The sequence below is a fragment of the Eucyclogobius newberryi genome, unplaced genomic scaffold (assembly GCF_026437365.1).
Source record: "Eucyclogobius newberryi isolate DKJ021-1_F unplaced genomic scaffold, fEucNew1.0.hap1 SCAF_7, whole genome shotgun sequence".
NCBI lineage: Eukaryota > Metazoa > Chordata > Actinopteri > Gobiiformes > Gobiidae > Eucyclogobius > Eucyclogobius newberryi.
Window position 1 is genome coordinate 19,536,609 of NW_027316389.1, and position 14,588 is coordinate 19,551,196.

At 41.0% G+C, this 14,588-nt stretch overlaps 1 protein-coding gene across 1 annotated transcript in view; it reads right to left on the reverse strand.

The window, feature by feature from the left end:
* Window positions 1-13,943, reverse strand: part of LOC140349388 (overexpressed in colon carcinoma 1 protein) — a 30,902-nt gene extending 16,959 nt beyond the window's left edge. The window contains exon 1 of the mRNA XM_072435698.1: window positions 13,819-13,943. Coding sequence (XP_072291799.1) covers window positions 13,819-13,861 — 43 coding nt within the window. The 5' untranslated portion in view covers window positions 13,862-13,943. The remainder of the gene's footprint in view (window positions 1-13,818) is intronic.
* Window positions 13,944-14,588: the final 645 nt, after the last annotated feature.

A 14,588-nucleotide genomic window follows, 5' to 3' on the forward strand; every position in this document is an offset into this window, starting at 1 on the left:
GAACCCGGGCTAAAAAAGGGTCATCGGATGGAAGAAACAAAGCAGCAGCGGTGGAGAGCTGCTGCCCGAGGGACCAGAGTTTAAAAGAGCTTTGTTGACTTGAGTTCATGTGTGGAACCGTCGAGGGCCAGAGAGAGGGCACGCCAGCCTCAGATGACACTGCGTTTCCAGGACACACAGAAAACAGACGGTACGGTTGTAGTGATCTATTGAAATACATTTGAAGTAGACATAGTGTGCATTCTTGTTGCTTTGATGTTTAAACTTACTTTGGTCGCCTTGAGATTTTACATTTTCCAACTTGAAATAATGTCTATATTTGGAAGACACACTTAACAAACTACACCTCCGTCGGGCTGTATTAGACAGGACAGTGCTAAAGAATAAATAAATAAATAAAGCCGTTAGGCGACGTGAATGCTATGCTAATAGAGACATGCGTTGACCACAAAACCAGTGAAAAACGGCACAGGAGAAGCTAGGGTTTTTACCTGTGACGCAGCAATCGGGAAACATTCAAAAAGAGTGATTTCAGAGCCTCAGAGAAAACTATTTGTAAAAAAAAAAAAATACAACTCCAGATATTTTTTTTGATGAGGGGAAATAATAAAAACCAAATAACATGGCTAAAAGTGCTAAAATGTCAATTTTATTTCTGCAATATTTGTCCTTTAACAAAAAATATTTAATTCAATTTGAATTATGGCTTAGTCTGGTGGGAAAGAACCCGTGGTAAATATTTATATAGTTTTACTTCTGTTAAGTTGTAGTTTGAAAAAAGAAAAAGGACAAGTAAGAGTTTAAAAATACAGGGTTTTGATGGGAATCCCTCTGTGATGTCATCAATATGCGACATGCCATTGAAAACACAGAGACAGTTTAAAGACTTCACTGACACTTTTCTGACAGTTCAAACCATCATTCAACAAAATAAAGGCGTTTCATGGCATTGTTGTTCGTCAAATCACAACTGTAGTGTAATTAATATGGCTTTCTGCTCATTAAGGTTGCTAGGTAACAGTTATGGAATTGATCGCTACCTGTGTCACATCCGCTGCAACCAGAAAGTACAATTGTAAACTTTGCAAAAATTGTCAAAATGGGGACAAATAGGCAAAATGATTGGTAAAATCTGAAATATAGTTGTGTTCACGACCTTTCAGTGAAACTCATATAGACGGTAAAAAGAAAAATATGACTAATATGACTATACATTTGGGTCAACCTCTCGTTTTTTAGTTCCACACATAGAACTTCATGACATCATTTTAGATACAACTATTAGTTTACTGTCACTATTGGCTCCACAAACGTCCGCACAGTTCATAGTATTTATGCCTAATTTTTCAACAATAAAAACACATTTAGTTGAACAAAGGCTATAGAAAGTGACACGATGCTCCTCTAAGTACTTGTTCTCAAACAGAATGGCTTAAATGTGAATGAAAGCTCAAATCTAGGTGTGTTTCTGATAAGAGGGGAACCAGGCTCAAAGCATAAATAACTTTGATGACAGAAAGGGTTGTCGTTCCCAGTTGCGGTCAGCAGACATGACAGAGGACCCATTGAGTGGACGTACAGAAAGCCCCATTCATTTCTGTCGGCACAAGACAGGGACGAGCACTGACCGAGCGGCACTAACGAGGTTAAAGTGCATATGACAAGTCGGGCCAGGCATTTCCACACAGCTAACATCTGTATCGTCACGACCAAACATACAGTATATTCCAGTTTTGCCATTTGGTGAGTCTGGTTGTACAAGAGCAGCAGATGTGACACGACAGCATGACACGCCCTCAAAGCTTTCACCAGACTTTGTGAGTGACTAAAATAAGAATAACCCGGACAGTTGTAAATTAGGCCTGTTAAAGTTTAAACTAGCATTAGCCAGATGTTAGCAGCCGGCGCAGGGGGGCTCGTGCACGCGGGAGCTTAGACACAAAAATGGCCACAAAAGTGTCAGCGACTACCGTATTTACCGGACTATAAATCGGGGGGAATTATTAAGTATTTGAACAAATCCAAGACCAAGAACAGACATTTAATCTTGAAATGCAATCTAAAATAATAACAGATTAGAGAACATGGTGAATAGGTGTACGTATGCTAACGCTAACACCTTCAGCTACATGAGGCACAGACAGAACTGTGGTAAGTGTCTGGCATGTTAACGTAACATATTAACAGTTATTCAGATAACTATAGCATAAAGAACATGCTAACAAGTTTACCAAAGCATCAGTATTACCCCAAATCACTAAATCCATTGAATTCTTCTTCCTCTGTGTCACTTCTAAACAACTCCACAAACTCCAGAGGTAGAGGAAGTGCAGATTCTTCTTCTGTGTCGCTTAGAGCCTAGAGTGCCCTCTTGTGGTTGTCAGTGTGAAAATAATCAACACGTGAAATTGAGTTGCCAGTGTGAAAATAGCAAATAATATCACATATAAGTCGCACCTCCGGCCAAAACTATGAAAAACTAGTGCGACTTATAGTCCGGAAAATACGGTATATGTGCAAATGTAAGTCAACATCCAGGAACGCTGAACTGTACCCCAATCCTGGGGGGGAAGAAGTCTAAGGAATAAAGTCTATAGTCTAAGACAGGGGTGTCCAAACTTTTTTAATTGAGGGCAGAATTTTGAAAATTATATGGCGCAGAGGACCACAAACAACCCAACAATGACAGATTTGTAAGTTTATTTTAATTTTTATTTTATTTATTTTTAATATGGACATAGCATTGGACGAATCAGATGCAATGTTTTAAGTGTTATAGCAGAACATGCTAATTTTCAACACCTGTTCATAGGGCCAATTTAGAGTTGCCAATTTTTACCTAACACGTAACGGACGGTGGGAGGAAGCCGGAGAGAACCCACGGTAACACGGGGAGAACATGCAGACTCCACCCAGAGAGATCATGTGATGTTGGTCTGGTCCGGGAATCAAACCCATGATCTCCTTCTTGGGAGGCAAGAGCGCTAACCGCCTTTGCCACTGTGCACCCCACAGTGTTTTGTTGACCGGCAGGAAGCCAAAGGGCGAACAAAAATTGGTCTGAGGGCCGCATTTGGCCCCCGGGCCATAGTTTGGACATGCCTGGTCTAAGATGTACAACTACAGTAGGTGGCGGTAATGTAACACTTGGGCACCAACACTTGTTTGTCTCACTAACAGCGACTCGCACACTGTAAATAAGGATCAAACCCCATGACTTCTGTCTTCTTCAAGTACCAACCCTTTTTGTTTTTGTGCTGTTTTTCGTGACAATCTAACAGCGGAGCAAGACAACATCCTGCCGTGATGTCTTCAAAATGGCGGCAACAACAAATAGGTCAAATACGTGACTGAAACCCATGGACGGAGGGAACGTTCGCAACCAAAGCTCATCTAAATGGTTTGACAAAAGGTGCATCATGTCATCTTTTCTTGTCTCCATGGAGATGTGACTGCATGGCCTGGAATCTTCCACGGTATGGCATTAAATGTATCTGGCGTTTATCAAATTACAAGTGCTAAAAACGTTGCCTCGAAAATCATTCATTCTTCCTGTGAGCAGCATTGCCTCTGCTCAGACCTGACCCGTAACTCGCCGCCGCCCGCCTGTCTCCGCGGATACCCGTAGGTAGATACGTTTCATTCCGGGAACCTTTCGAGCAGAGCGGTAATATTCCACGCCATCAACACGTCTCAGAACTCAGCAGTGCTTCCTGTAATTTTCGACTCCTTTGAAACGTTCCCTTTCGCACGCTGACACCTGATAGGAGTCAAAACGAGAAACATGAAAAGCAATTTGCACTTTTGGTTTCAAGGAATTATTATCTGCATGACTCAACTTCCGTAAGTGGCAGTGATTCATTCATACTTCAGTTTCCCTCCGCGCGGCCGGTTTAGAAAAAGGTTGGTTCTCGTTGTGTTTAATTGAGGCAGTGGAATTGATCACAGTTAAATTGTAGTTGCTATTATGTATATGTTAATATGTATATGTGTTTAAAAAGGTGAGTATGTGAAAGAGAGAATGAAACAAGCTCTTTTTCTCACAATAACAAACCATGTCCAGCTTTAGACTCCTTTACCTCAGTGTGATTCCTTCACACCATTCTAGATTTTGACGTCTTAAAAGTACATCAGGTTAAATTCACTGTTTGCGAACAAAATGGCTGTCAATCAAAATTCAAAACATCCTTTCCCGTTTTGGCCGTTTTTTGTATTTTTTTTGCTGAAGAAACCTTTGTTACCAATTTACTTTGCCACACTTTTACACTATTTATTTAAACGCCGTTATGTAGCACTTGCTGTTTGTTTTTGAGAACTTATAAGGCATTTTCCAGCATTTATCACTTTATTATTGACATTTCATAAGCAACTTTTAAACATTTTGTACATGGATTATTAACAGACATTCTTTTGGTCAATAGCTTAGCAACATTTTTAAGGTACTACAAGCATCTAAAATTGTTAATAAATACTATATAAGTGCGTAAACAAGTAGCCAGTGCTTATTAATGTCTCATACATAGTTTATTAAAGTAAAATATAACCCTTACCATTTGCTTTTATAATATATAACTGTTTTACTGATAAATACATGCTTAAAGTCAATTAAAAATGTGCCAATTTGGGTAATGACAGCAACCGAACACACATAAATCGGGTATTTATATTTTTTGTATACATTTGACGTATTATTCTTGTGGCTTAAAGGTACACTCTGTAACTTTTTTGGTTGGGGGTCCACCAATTGTCATTACGTCATTACGCTTGCACTTATTCAATTACAAACGCTGTCAGTGCTGAAAAAAGACCTTGGAAAAACACGCATTCTTACTGTGAGTGCGATCGCCTCTCCACAGATCTGACGACTTTAAAGTCCAATCTTACCTGTGTGTGTGTGTAATACCTTTGCTTGACGGCGGACAGAGACGAGGTCGAACTTTGTGTCGATTTTAGACAAACCAGGCCAAACGTTTACATTTTGACGCGTTGGAAAACAAATTCTACCATAGATTGCCAACTATAACATTTTGCGATGTCACATGAATCCAAAAAGGTCATCCCCAGAGCATCGGATTAGCACGTATTAGTCAGAGGTTTTTGGTCAATAACAGAGTCCTTAAACCCTCAGCGAACTATAACCTCTGAGCAGAAAATGATGAGCGAAGCCCTCCACCGAAAACACACCAATCACACACCAATCATGTTCAGCCTTTCTGATCACTTCAAATGTTTTGTGCCTGATTTTTAGCGTCTTGACATAGTGTGATAAAATGTAAATATATGATTATATTTGTGTGTTAAAAGTTATCTGCATCATTAGCCTGGGGGGAGGGAAAGGCATGTATTTCTAATAACATATGTGAAGATGTTGTAGAAGCAGCCGTGAGGAATGTTCCTCCCATCCTGGGGACCAGATGGGTAGAACATTCACCAAGGTTTTTATCTCTAAAGATAATACCAAAGAGTCGTAAAAGACAAGTGCCTTGATGTGAAGCTGACCAATGAGAAATGTGACCCGCCTATTCCAGAATATCTAATAAAACCAACCAGCATGGGAAAAAACGGGGTGAGACGCAGGAGGGTCACGCAGGCTCCTTACAACGGCTTGGCTGACACAGCCCAGCGTTTTCTCCCATGCATGCCATACAAATGTCTGATGTTTGTGTGTCGTTTCATATTCTAAGTTGAATTGTGTTCTCTATGTGTTAAGGAATAGCATCTGGTGTATGTCTCCATCCCAGGACATTTTCTGGTCCTATCGAGCCGGACGACAAGCAGCCCCTTCGCGGAGATTGACGGGTGAATCGGTGAAGGTCTGTGTGCACAGCAGAAGGAAGTCCACTTTTCCCGTGGCCGCCCATCGCACCTCATTCTCCGCGAGGAGAGCGCGTCGTTTCGAAGCAGCAGGAGAACACAGGTGACAAAGAAGGTCAGACAAAACTTTGTGTGTGAAAGAGTTAGCCATGAAACGTTTTATGCATAGGCTTTATGCAGGAGTTTAGTTACTCGCATAAAGCGGAGTTTAATATTTCTCAGTCAAAAATACAGGAGTTTAATATTTCTCAGTCAAAAATACCGGAGTTTAATATTTCTCACTGACAAAAAATACAGGAGTTTAATATTTCTCACTGACAAAAAATACAGGAGTTTAATATTTACTCATTAAAAAAAATACAGGAGTTTAATATTTACTCATTAAAAAAAATACAGGAGTTTAATATTTACTCATTAAAAAAGAAAAATATTGGTTGGCTTTGTGTAGATAAGTTCTCACATAAAGGAGTTAAATTGCTCACCACGAGTTAAGTTTCTCACCGAAAGAAAGTTATGAAGCCTTATGCCGAGTTGTTACTGACATAAAGATGAGTGAATGTAAGCGCTGTGCACGAGCGAAGTAAGTAAGAGAGAAGTGTGAATGTGTGAATGAGGATTAATAAGTGATTAACTAACGAGTGTGAGAATCACAATTAATCATACAAGGGTCACAAGGCGTTATTCTGAGAGATCTAAAATTTGCAGTCACAGGTGAATCTTAAACACCACGTTTATGTCCGGAGGAATCTAATATGGAATTTTCTCTAGAAGCTTGACATTGACCGTGACTGTAAAGCAAGTAGCATTTCTCTCAGACGACCGAGACCACATAATGCCAGAATTATCACCCAAAACTGTAAAAAGACAAAGGAAAAGTCATAAGAGGATTTTGGAGGGAGACTTCCAGCGTGCTCAGATGACGTGGCAGAGAGGGGGAGATAAGGGGGGTCAACAAGGCAGGAGAATGGGAAGAAAGCAGTTCAGAGGACGCTCTGAACTGATGAAATAAGTAAAACTAAACTCAGCTGGTTTTAAATTTTAGTATTTGAGAGCTCTGTAGAACAAATTTTAAGGGTTTTGTTTTGATTGACAACAATCAATTATAAAGATTTCATTAAACTTGATAAGAGATGAAGATGAATTCAGATTTTTATAGATGGCCAATATTTTTGGGGAATGTAATCACAAGACAGGACACTTCCTGTCCCCGACATAGAAGACAAAAGTCGTGTTTTTTGTGTGCACAGAACAAAGCTACGTTTTGTTTTGTTTTATTTTTGGACTTGACGGAAATTATCTTTTTGGACTTATTATGTAACCATAATGCATGACTAGATGAAAGTACAGGACGAAAAGACAGAAGTGTTTTTAAATTTAGGATCAAATGCAGGCACAGGCCTGGAAGTGATAACATGGGTCAGTGAGTGACTACTGATGTTTTTGGACATAGGAGTAGAATGGGCAGTAAGTAAAGTGATAGTAAAAGTTATATCAGTAACTTATTTATTTGTATTATCATGAGGAAACCTCGTATTGCAATGTAGACGTAAGTGAGGGAAAAAGTTAAATAGTGACGTCTAATGCCGTCCCAAGACATGAATGGGTCATTAACAAAAGCAATTGACGCAGAAGTGGGGGGACATGGGAGGACACCAAGTCATAAAAGATAGTCAGAGATAAGGGGCTATTGACTGCCAAAGAATCTGGAGGACTCAGGATGGAGCAGATGTTGTTATCTTTACGGATCACAGGGACACCAAGAGGTTACACCTCAGGGGGGTTGACGTGATAAGTAATAGGAAAAGTTAACATTAACAGGGAAAGAATTTGACATTCTAAAGGAATTACCTGAAGGATTGTGGAGATTCAATCAAGAATTGAATAGATTTAAATTAGACAATATCATCTAAATTTAGACGTTATAGAAGTTATGAAAACCAGTGATAACAGGACTTAAACATTATAGGACTCAGGACGGAGCCAAGAGATGGTTAGACTACAAGAAGGAGAGAAAGTAAAAGCAGGTTACAAGTGAAGGTAAAGAGTAAGTGAAAAGAGAGAAAGAAAAGCAGGTTTAGAAATTTGGAAATGGGTGTTTCCTCCGTTACAAGAGGAAAACAGAGGGGAAGACAGAGAGGAAGACAGAGAGAAACAGAGGGGAAGACAGAGAGGAAGATGTGATGAGAGACAAAGGAAAGACAAAGAAAGTAGGGAACAAGGGGAAAACCGGTTGATAAAATGATGTGCCTTATAGACAAGAGGAATATTTAGAATCATTTTGATTGTTAATACACATATAGACTTGTTAGAACAAACTAATACACAATGTTTGTAACGCACCACATGAGCAGGTGTGAGAGATTGAGTTAGAAAATCACCTGAAGCACATATTACATTAGATGGGTGACTTTATTCAGGCCACACCCACAGAGGAGATGTGAAATTCTATCTTAATTATGTGAAAGTTGTGAACTGACCCTTAAGGCCAGCTCAACGGGGGAATTATTGAGATAATTATTATTGTTTGATGTATTTGTATTGCACACACACACACACACACACACACATACATACATACATACATACATACACACATACACACACACATACGCGCGCACACGTGGACACCAAACATTTAGAGTTTGAAACATTTGGAGTTTGAAACAAATGGTGGTAAAACAGATTTACAAGTTGCAGATCGCAGAGGCAGTGTTGGATTACAGACACACAAGGTGGGAGCCCAGCGCCGTGGAAGGGGGGGCTCAGCCAGGGATGTGACCACTGAACTGTGAAAGGTCAAGAGGTGACATTGCGGAGTTGGAGTAACAGACGCAATTCCATCTCTTCCTTGATTACATCCTGGATTAGTGAATGTTGTAAACTATCTGGATTATTTAATTTTGTTTAAGTGTAGAAGTTTGAGAAATGGGCAAGGCCATTTATCAAAAGGAGGGATATGTACGTGTAAACAAATATTCCGAATCAATAATTACAAAAAAAAAAAAATTGTAAACAAGAAAGCTGTTTGAAATACACTGAACTGTTGAAAAGACTTTGTTTATCACCGCAGCAAAACGTGTTGGAGATGTGGTGTTTACAGAAACGAGCCAAGTGGAACAGCAAAGTGGACGGAGCCACACCGTGTCGTCCTCACACCGACCATTGGAGGGACGAGAACATGGGTGCTCTCATGGGAAAGTGAGAGAAATGTCTGGACAACACAGCGGCAGAGCCATAACATCGCAGACGCAGGACTTCGTTTGTATTCTTCGTTTTTGTATGCAGAGACAACAAACAGATTCTACAGTACGCAAAGTACTATACTCTGCTACGATGAACGAGAGCCAGAGGCTACGGTGCGCAGAGTACCATACTCTGTGAAAAGAATCAACAGTTATCATCATCACAGCGATGACGATAATATGGGTGCTGAACACTGTATTATGCACCGGACAATCGGGACAATCGGGACAATCGATCAACATACACAGACATGGAATAGAGGGAAGAAAATAAGTGATCAACTTGAAAGGTTATGAAATGCATGATGTGTAATAATGTACAATGTATAATTGACATGACAGTAGCTGAAGAAACACAATGGCATATTACACCACAGCCACTGTTGGTTGCACTAACTAAGAGAGTTTTTTTATCTGCTACAACATAACTACATGTAATGTTAATGAGATTATGAATTGAGATGAGAAATGTACCAGTTCATATGTGTCATAGGTGTGACCGAAGCGAGCAGCGGAAGAAGGTCTCTTAATAAACCAAGCGAGGACGTGATATGGTGGTACGATGGTACGATGGTGATATGGGGGACACTTGTGGGACGTTGTGCCTATGTATCCCTTTTGTGGCCAACCATGGTCATAACAAAGACCAGCATCACCCAGAACCATACCGCAGGGTCAAGGTCGAGAGGTTAGTGGACAATCTGGTCCCAGTAGCACCTGATACTACGTATATAGATCCTATTGGGGTACCCAGAGGAGTCCCTGATGAGTATAAGCTGGCTGACCAAATAGCAGCAGGGTTTAGAGGGCCTTCCGCTTGTCTCTGCGATATTTCCCATCACGCCGCACAAAAATGTGGACAGAATTAATTATCTGTCTTTCCAATTACAAAGGTTGACTAATCTGACTCACAATTTAGGATTTGCTCTCGGGTCACAGTTGCATCACACCGCTTTAATGGCGTGGCAAACTCGAATGGCAGTAGACATGTTATTAGCTGAAAAGAAAGGAGTTTGTTCGATTTTCAAAGGTCAATGTTCATTCATTCCTAATAATACAGCCGCGGACGGCTCAGTCACAAACACTCTGTCACAATTGAGAACTATGTCTAAAAAAATGAAAGAACACACTGGAATAGACAATAAAATCTCAGAATGGTTAGAAAGCTGGTTCGGCAGGTGGACTGGTATCGTGGTTCCGGTACTGACCTCACTGTTGGTAATAATTGCCTGTTTTGTGGATGTTGTTGCATACCAATGTGTAGACACACTATAGAACGTACAGTGGAAGAAGCGATCACAAGCCGAGGGCATCATAGTTATGCCTTAGTAGCTATAGAAGAAGATGAAACTGTATTAATGTGCATGACCCTTTGAGTGTAAAATGTATTATGTTCACACCAATATGAAAAACATGTTGAAAACTGAAAAGAGTGATGTGTTCGGATATGAGAAAGTGGGCTAATGCTTTGATAAACAGGAGGGAAATGTGATAAAATGTAAATATATGATTATATTTGTGTGTTAAAAGTTATCTGTATCATTAGCCTGGGGGGAGGGAAAGGCATGTATTTCTAATAACATATGTGAAGATGTTGTAGAAGCAGCCGTGAGGAATGTTCCTCCCATCCTGGGGACCAGATGGGTAGAACATTCACCAAGGTTTTTATCTCTAAAGATAATACCAAAGAGTCGTAAAAGACAAGTGCCTTGATGTGAAGCTGACCAATGAGAAATGTGACCCGCCTTTTTTAAGTGTGATTTTAATAAAATGACTTGTAAGAGGGAGGAACGCTGAGAGTGATTTTGGAAAGTTGTTCAGATTGCTTACAACATCTTGACGCGGCTAAGCCTTCCTCTCCCTTGCAAGCCACACAAAAGACTGACGTTTCTGTGTCGTTTAATATTCTAAGTTGAATTATGTTCTCTGACTGTTAAGTAATAGCATTGATTCATGTGTAATTTCTTGACACATAGTAAAAAAGCAGAATTAGTTTCATAACGCATTCATAACGTCTTAATTATTCAGAGTCTTGAGCTAACCACAGCTAGCATGCTACCAGCGCACTTTGTGGTTTGAGGAGGATAAAAGCAGCATAACGATCTCATTATGACACAAAGAGCTGCGTTTGCAATTATCTGTTCTGGAGTAATGCAAATGTTACTTTATTACACAAAACAATAGTTAAATAAGAATTTGACACTTTTAACTAAATGTAAAATTGGCCTGGGTAACTACCCTTTGGTCTGTTTGTTTTAATGTTAATCTAATAACGTTTCAATAATGTAAAAGTTTTTTTTTTCCAGATGCTTCAAGTCTCTTATAATTTATTGTGGCATTTTTTTAAATATGCACTTTGTAACTTTCTTAGTGAATGGTCCTCTACTGTGGTAATGTTTTGCTTGTTATGTTACATATTTACTTTTGTGTGTTAGTGTGTTTCCTTAAAGTTGTGTTAGTGTGTTTCCTTAAAGTTGTGTTAGTGTGTTTCCTTAAAGTTGTGTTAGTGTGTTTCCTTAAAGTTGTGTTAGTGTGTTTCCTTAAAGTTGTGTTAGTGTGTTTCCTTAAAGTTGTGTTAGTGTGTTTCCTTAAAGTTGTTGTTGTTGTTGTTGTTGTTGTTGTTGTTGTTGTTGTTGTTGTTGTTGTTGTTGTTGTTGTTGTTGTTGTTGTACATATTTTTGTGTTTAGTTTTTTCTCTTGGATTTATTTGTTTTTATTGTTTTTTCTTTCTTTCTTGGATTTATTTTAGTGTTGTTGGTTTTTTCTTGGATTTATTTTAGTGCCATTGGTTTTTTCTTGGTTTTATTTGAGTGTTGTTTTTTGTCTTGGATTTATTTGAGTGTTTTTCTTTCTTTTTCATTCTTTCTTCCAGACAGCGCATGGTGAGGTACATCTACAGATACTTGACGCTGCAATCACCTCAAGAGAACCTCTCTGGAGAGAGACTCACCGGTGCAGTTGAGGCCCTGAATGCACTCGCTCATATTCATACACACATATTTTTATGCTTTTGCTTTTTCTTCACACACAAACGCGCTCGAGAGTTTTTAAATAGTACAATGAATATCTCCGAGACGTTTGGTTTCGCATCAACGAGCTCCTTATCTCAGCTAACGACGTGTGCGTTACGGCATCGATTTTTATTTCGTGCTACAGGTTACGTGTCGTGAGCGGAACCTACGAAACCGAGCTGGGACTCTAGAGGAGGGACGCCATTGGACATTTGGCCCTCTGTGTACCACTAGATCTCAACCAGGGCTCCAACTGGACTATTCCAGGTCTAAATTGGGGCTAAAATGTTATTACAGAAGTTCTAGCCAATATTTAACCCAAAAAAGGACCAAAATGTGGATGAAATAGACTCAGCCAATAAATTCAGCCAAAGTTAGAACTGCAGAGGACGACTCGTAATATAATCTCTGAACTACACTCACAGTATGTATGCAACTGCTTGTACAGATCATTTCTTCAGCGAATGCGTTTGACGCTGAAGCAAAAACGTGTCAACGGAGACAAATCCTCCACCGGAGTAAAGTTACACAGTGCATCTTTAAGTAAAAAACATGTTACGTAGTTTACGTGGCTATGGAAGGGAAGAAGCATACAACAAAAGACAGATGAATAAGAAATGTAGTGAATAGTTATTTCGCAGGTAAATTTACCCTATTGATCTTTATTTAACAGGAAAGTCCCACTGAGATGTGGGAGGGGCATCCTGGCGAGGGGAGGAGCCTATTGTCCTGTTGTTCTCAAGTTTGGGGCTGAGATTAACAAAGCTTTACAGACAATTTTTCACCATCCCACTGGATTTCAGAACTCTGTATTTGGGCCTCAGAACTCCTGCCGTGGACACAACCAGAAGCTCTCTCTGGAACATCCTCTGAGCAGCTGTAAAAAAGACTCTCACAGAGAAATGGATGACACAAAACGCACCAACGATCAAGGACTGGACTGAAATTTGACAGACTTTGGACCAAATGAGACGTTTTCTTTGTTTTTTCTTGTGCCTTCGTGATTGTCTTTATTGTCTTTATTATTTGCTGGATGTCTACTGTTTTCTATTCCATGTCTTTTTTCTTGTTTTCTTCTTTCACTGTTTGTTCATATGTTGTTAAGTGTTAAGTGTTAAAAAAGTGCATGTTTTTAGTGGTAGGGGAAAGCGGAGAAAACCTGCACAGACATAGGGAGAACATGCAAAATCCACAGAGAAAGACCCCGCACCTTCCGTGAATCGATCCAAGGACCTTCTCGCTGTCCTGAGATAGATTCCAGCACTCACATTAAAACAAACTGTCATCTTTTATGAATGAGACCTCGAGGTGAGAGAATTGAGCGGGGAAACAGATGAAACTTCCCAACTATCCAAAAAAACACCGGAAAACTGCCAAATATTGTTTAAATCCAATATTTTCCCAACAAGTCCACGCTCTCTTTCCTTTCATACTGCCACTTTTGAGTCCTCCAGTGTCACCACACCGAGTGCATGATACAAACGCTCTTGTTTCGCCACAAATTGTCATAAATATGAATGAAACGAAGGTGTTCCGGGAAACGTGTGATGATTCGGTTGGAATCGTGGGGTTGCCCTCGCACACGCGCTGATTTAAATTCCGTCCACCTCCCCCGCTCCTCTCCGCCGTGCCACAATTGATGTTTCAGACCGTCACATTGATTGGCAGGCACGAATTAAAACATGCAACAACAAAAAAACAAAAACAAAAAACACAGCAATATGTAAGAAAATGTTCACTTCAGATCTTACCGCCTGCCGAAGTGCTGGTGGCTGAGGAGTTGCCACAACCCATTTTGCCTCGAAGCACCCACTGTCAAAGCGGGGGTCTGGTCGGGGGAAGAAGGGGGGGATCCGAGACGCAACAATTTGGGACAGAAATGGGGTCACGGGGCGAGGAAAACGTGGGTGCAAGGAATCCTCCCTCTGTCCGGTGAAGTCTGGCTTGATGTCGCTGCGAGGAGTGAAGGGGAGGCATGGAGAGGCAGGGCTTGATATGCACAACACATTCACGAGAGGGAGGGAGGGAGAGAGGGAGAGAGGGAGGGAGGGAGAGAGGGAGGGAGGGAGAGAGGGAGGGAGGGCGAGAGGGAGGGAGGGAGGGCGAGAGGGAGGGAGGGAGGGAGAGAGAGAGAGGGAGGGAGAGAGGGAGGGAGGGAGGGAGGGAGGGAGGGAGGGAGGGAGGGAGAGAGAGGGAGGGAGGGAGAGAGGGAGGGAGGGAGGGAGGGAGGGAGGGAGGGAGAGGGAGGGAGGGAGAGAGGGAGGGAGGGAGGGAGGGAGAGAGAGAGAGAGGGAGGGAGGGAGGGAGGGAGAGAGAGAGGGAGGGAGGGAGGGAGGGAGAGGGAGAGAGGGAGGGAGAGAGAGAGGGAGATGCTAGCACTCACATGATTTGCTCTTTTCTCCTCCCTGGCACAGTTGCCTGGAAAACGAGGTGATGGGGAGGCGGGGTTAAGGGGCAGGGAAGCCAATCGGACGCTTCGATTCAGGATGTACAAGCAAACGTACACGAGATTTATTTTTCT